Source organism: Mesitornis unicolor, unplaced genomic scaffold (genome assembly GCF_000695765.1).
Source record: "Mesitornis unicolor isolate BGI_N332 unplaced genomic scaffold, ASM69576v1 scaffold30617, whole genome shotgun sequence".
Lineage (NCBI taxonomy): Eukaryota > Metazoa > Chordata > Aves > Mesitornithiformes > Mesitornithidae > Mesitornis > Mesitornis unicolor.
This window is the reverse complement of record NW_010197559.1, coordinates 1,282-3,267: the sequence shown is the minus strand read 5'-3', so window position 1 is coordinate 3,267 and position 1,986 is coordinate 1,282. Positions and strand designations below refer to the sequence as shown.

General features: G+C 51.5%; 1 protein-coding gene across 1 annotated transcript in view; it reads left to right on the top strand.

Moving 5' to 3' along the window:
• Window positions 1-272: 272 nt before the first annotated feature.
• The window catches only part of GPATCH8 (G patch domain containing 8), a gene marked incomplete at both ends in the record, with an annotated part of 2,989 nt that continues 1,275 nt past the window's right edge, over window positions 273-1,986 (top strand). Inside the window, one exon of the mRNA XM_010188839.1 lies at window positions 273-1,982. Coding sequence (XP_010187141.1) covers window positions 273-1,982 — 1,710 coding nt within the window. The remainder of the gene's footprint in view (window positions 1,983-1,986) is intronic.

Here is a 1,986-nt window from a genome sequence, read left to right as displayed (position 1 = left end):
TGTGGGTTTGGTAGGCGTAAACTCCCTAGAACAGGATTCCAGAGCACCCCCAAATTGCTTTATCCAGCAATGCCACCTTTCTTTTAATATTATTACAAAATTCCAATGGCTGTATAATGCTATTTTAATGCATATTTGTAAGTAGTAAGAGTAACTGAAGAGCAAATTGAGTAAAAAGAGTAATTGAAATCTGTAGAAGACTGCTCTAGATGAGGTGTGGAGGTATGCAAATGGGAGTGAGCCCGTTTCTCTGCTTCATCTTGTTCACACAGCGCTCCTGGGAGCGGACCCATGTTCAGAACCACCACGGTGGCCGTGGATGAGGAAGGTGGCGATGAGGACGACTCCGCAGCCAACAGCAGCTCCTTCACCCAGACGACTTCTGGCCAAGCTGAGGTGGCTGTGGACAGAGGTTTCCTGAGCACCGGACAAGCGGGTGGCGCCGTTCTGCCAAGCCAAATGCCCACGCAGGCAGCGCAAGCGATCAGTTTTGGCATCAAGAATACGTTGGGGACTCCGCTGCAGAAGATCGGCGTGTCGTTTTCATTTGCCAAGAAGACTCCGGTGAAACTGGAGACCATCGCCTCTGTTTTCAAGGACCACGTGGAAGAATCGAGTTCTGCGGATGGAGCGAAAGCTGATGAGAGAGGGTCCTCGGATGCAGGGAGCCTGCAGAAACCTGGCGAGGGCGAAAGCGCAAATAATTCTGATGGCAAGGCGGAGGAGGATGAGCAACATGACAAGGATAGCGGCTCTCTAGCCACTACCCTGTCTAAACTAAAAAAGATGAGACGAGAGGATGGACCGATGGCAGTTGAACCAGAGTATTACCACTATATTCCCCCAGCCCACTGTAAAGTAAAGCCTAACTTTCAATTCCTGCTTTTCATGAAGTCTACCGAACAAATGGAAGCTGAAAATGTGAACAAAAAAGCCACGCATGAAGCGAAAAAGGGCAGTTCTCCAAAACCCAAACCCGGCAAGCACGCGGAGAAGGCTGCTGAGAGCACGGGGCAGCAGAAGGAGCAGAGCGCTGCTGAAACTGCAGCTCAGCAGAGCAAAACGGAGCTCAAAGAAGTCCCGGAAAATGCGAGTGTGCAGGAGAGCAAACACCCTACGGAGAGCAGCCTCCCTGAGCCTGACACTGCTAAAGAAGCCTCTCAGCCTGTCCCGGGCTGCAAAGATGTCTCGGAAGGACCCAAGCATCCACCAGGACCTTTCATCCCCGTTCTGAGCAAAGACGAGAGCACGACTCTCCAGTGGCCTTCAGAGCTGCTCATATTTACCAAAGCAGAACCCTCCGTTTCCTACAGCTGTAACCCCCTGTATTTTGATTTCAAGCTCTCGCGCAACAAAGATGCTAAAGGTAAAGGGGCAGAGAAGTCTAAGGATGCGGGGGGTCTCTGTAAGGAAAACGTTCAGGGCGCAGAGGTTGAGGTAAGCAAAGCCAAGGAGGCGGAAAGCGTAGCAAACAGCTCTGCTCTGAGAGTGGAAAACAAATCTCTGTCCGCCTGCGGCTCCCAAAACAAGCAGGAATCCGGTTTGACAAGCGTTAGTAAGGGGGAGGGAGAGGACAGTGGTAAAAGCATCACTGGTAAGAGTAAATCTGGCAGGTCCCATAAACACAAAAAGAAAAAGAAGCACAAAAAGTCCAGCAGGCACAAACGTAAACACAAGGAGGAAGCCGATGAGAAGGGCCGGAAAACTGACCTGGGGGAAGAGAAACCCAAGAAACGGAAAAGGCGCAGGCACAAAAAAGGCAAATCCTCCCTTTCTGCTGAATCGGAACGAGCGCTGAAAATCGAAGCGTCTGAAGATTGCGGCCATTTCCAGAAGAAAAAGTGGTGCTCTCAGGAGTCCCAGAGGAAGTCGCTGTCTGCTGAAGAGGGAAGCAGCGGTAAAAAGGAGGATGGCGGTAACTCCTGCCAGGAGCACGGCAGCAAGAAGCACAAGGCCGACCTGCAGCAGTTCCCCGCCTCGAGGAGA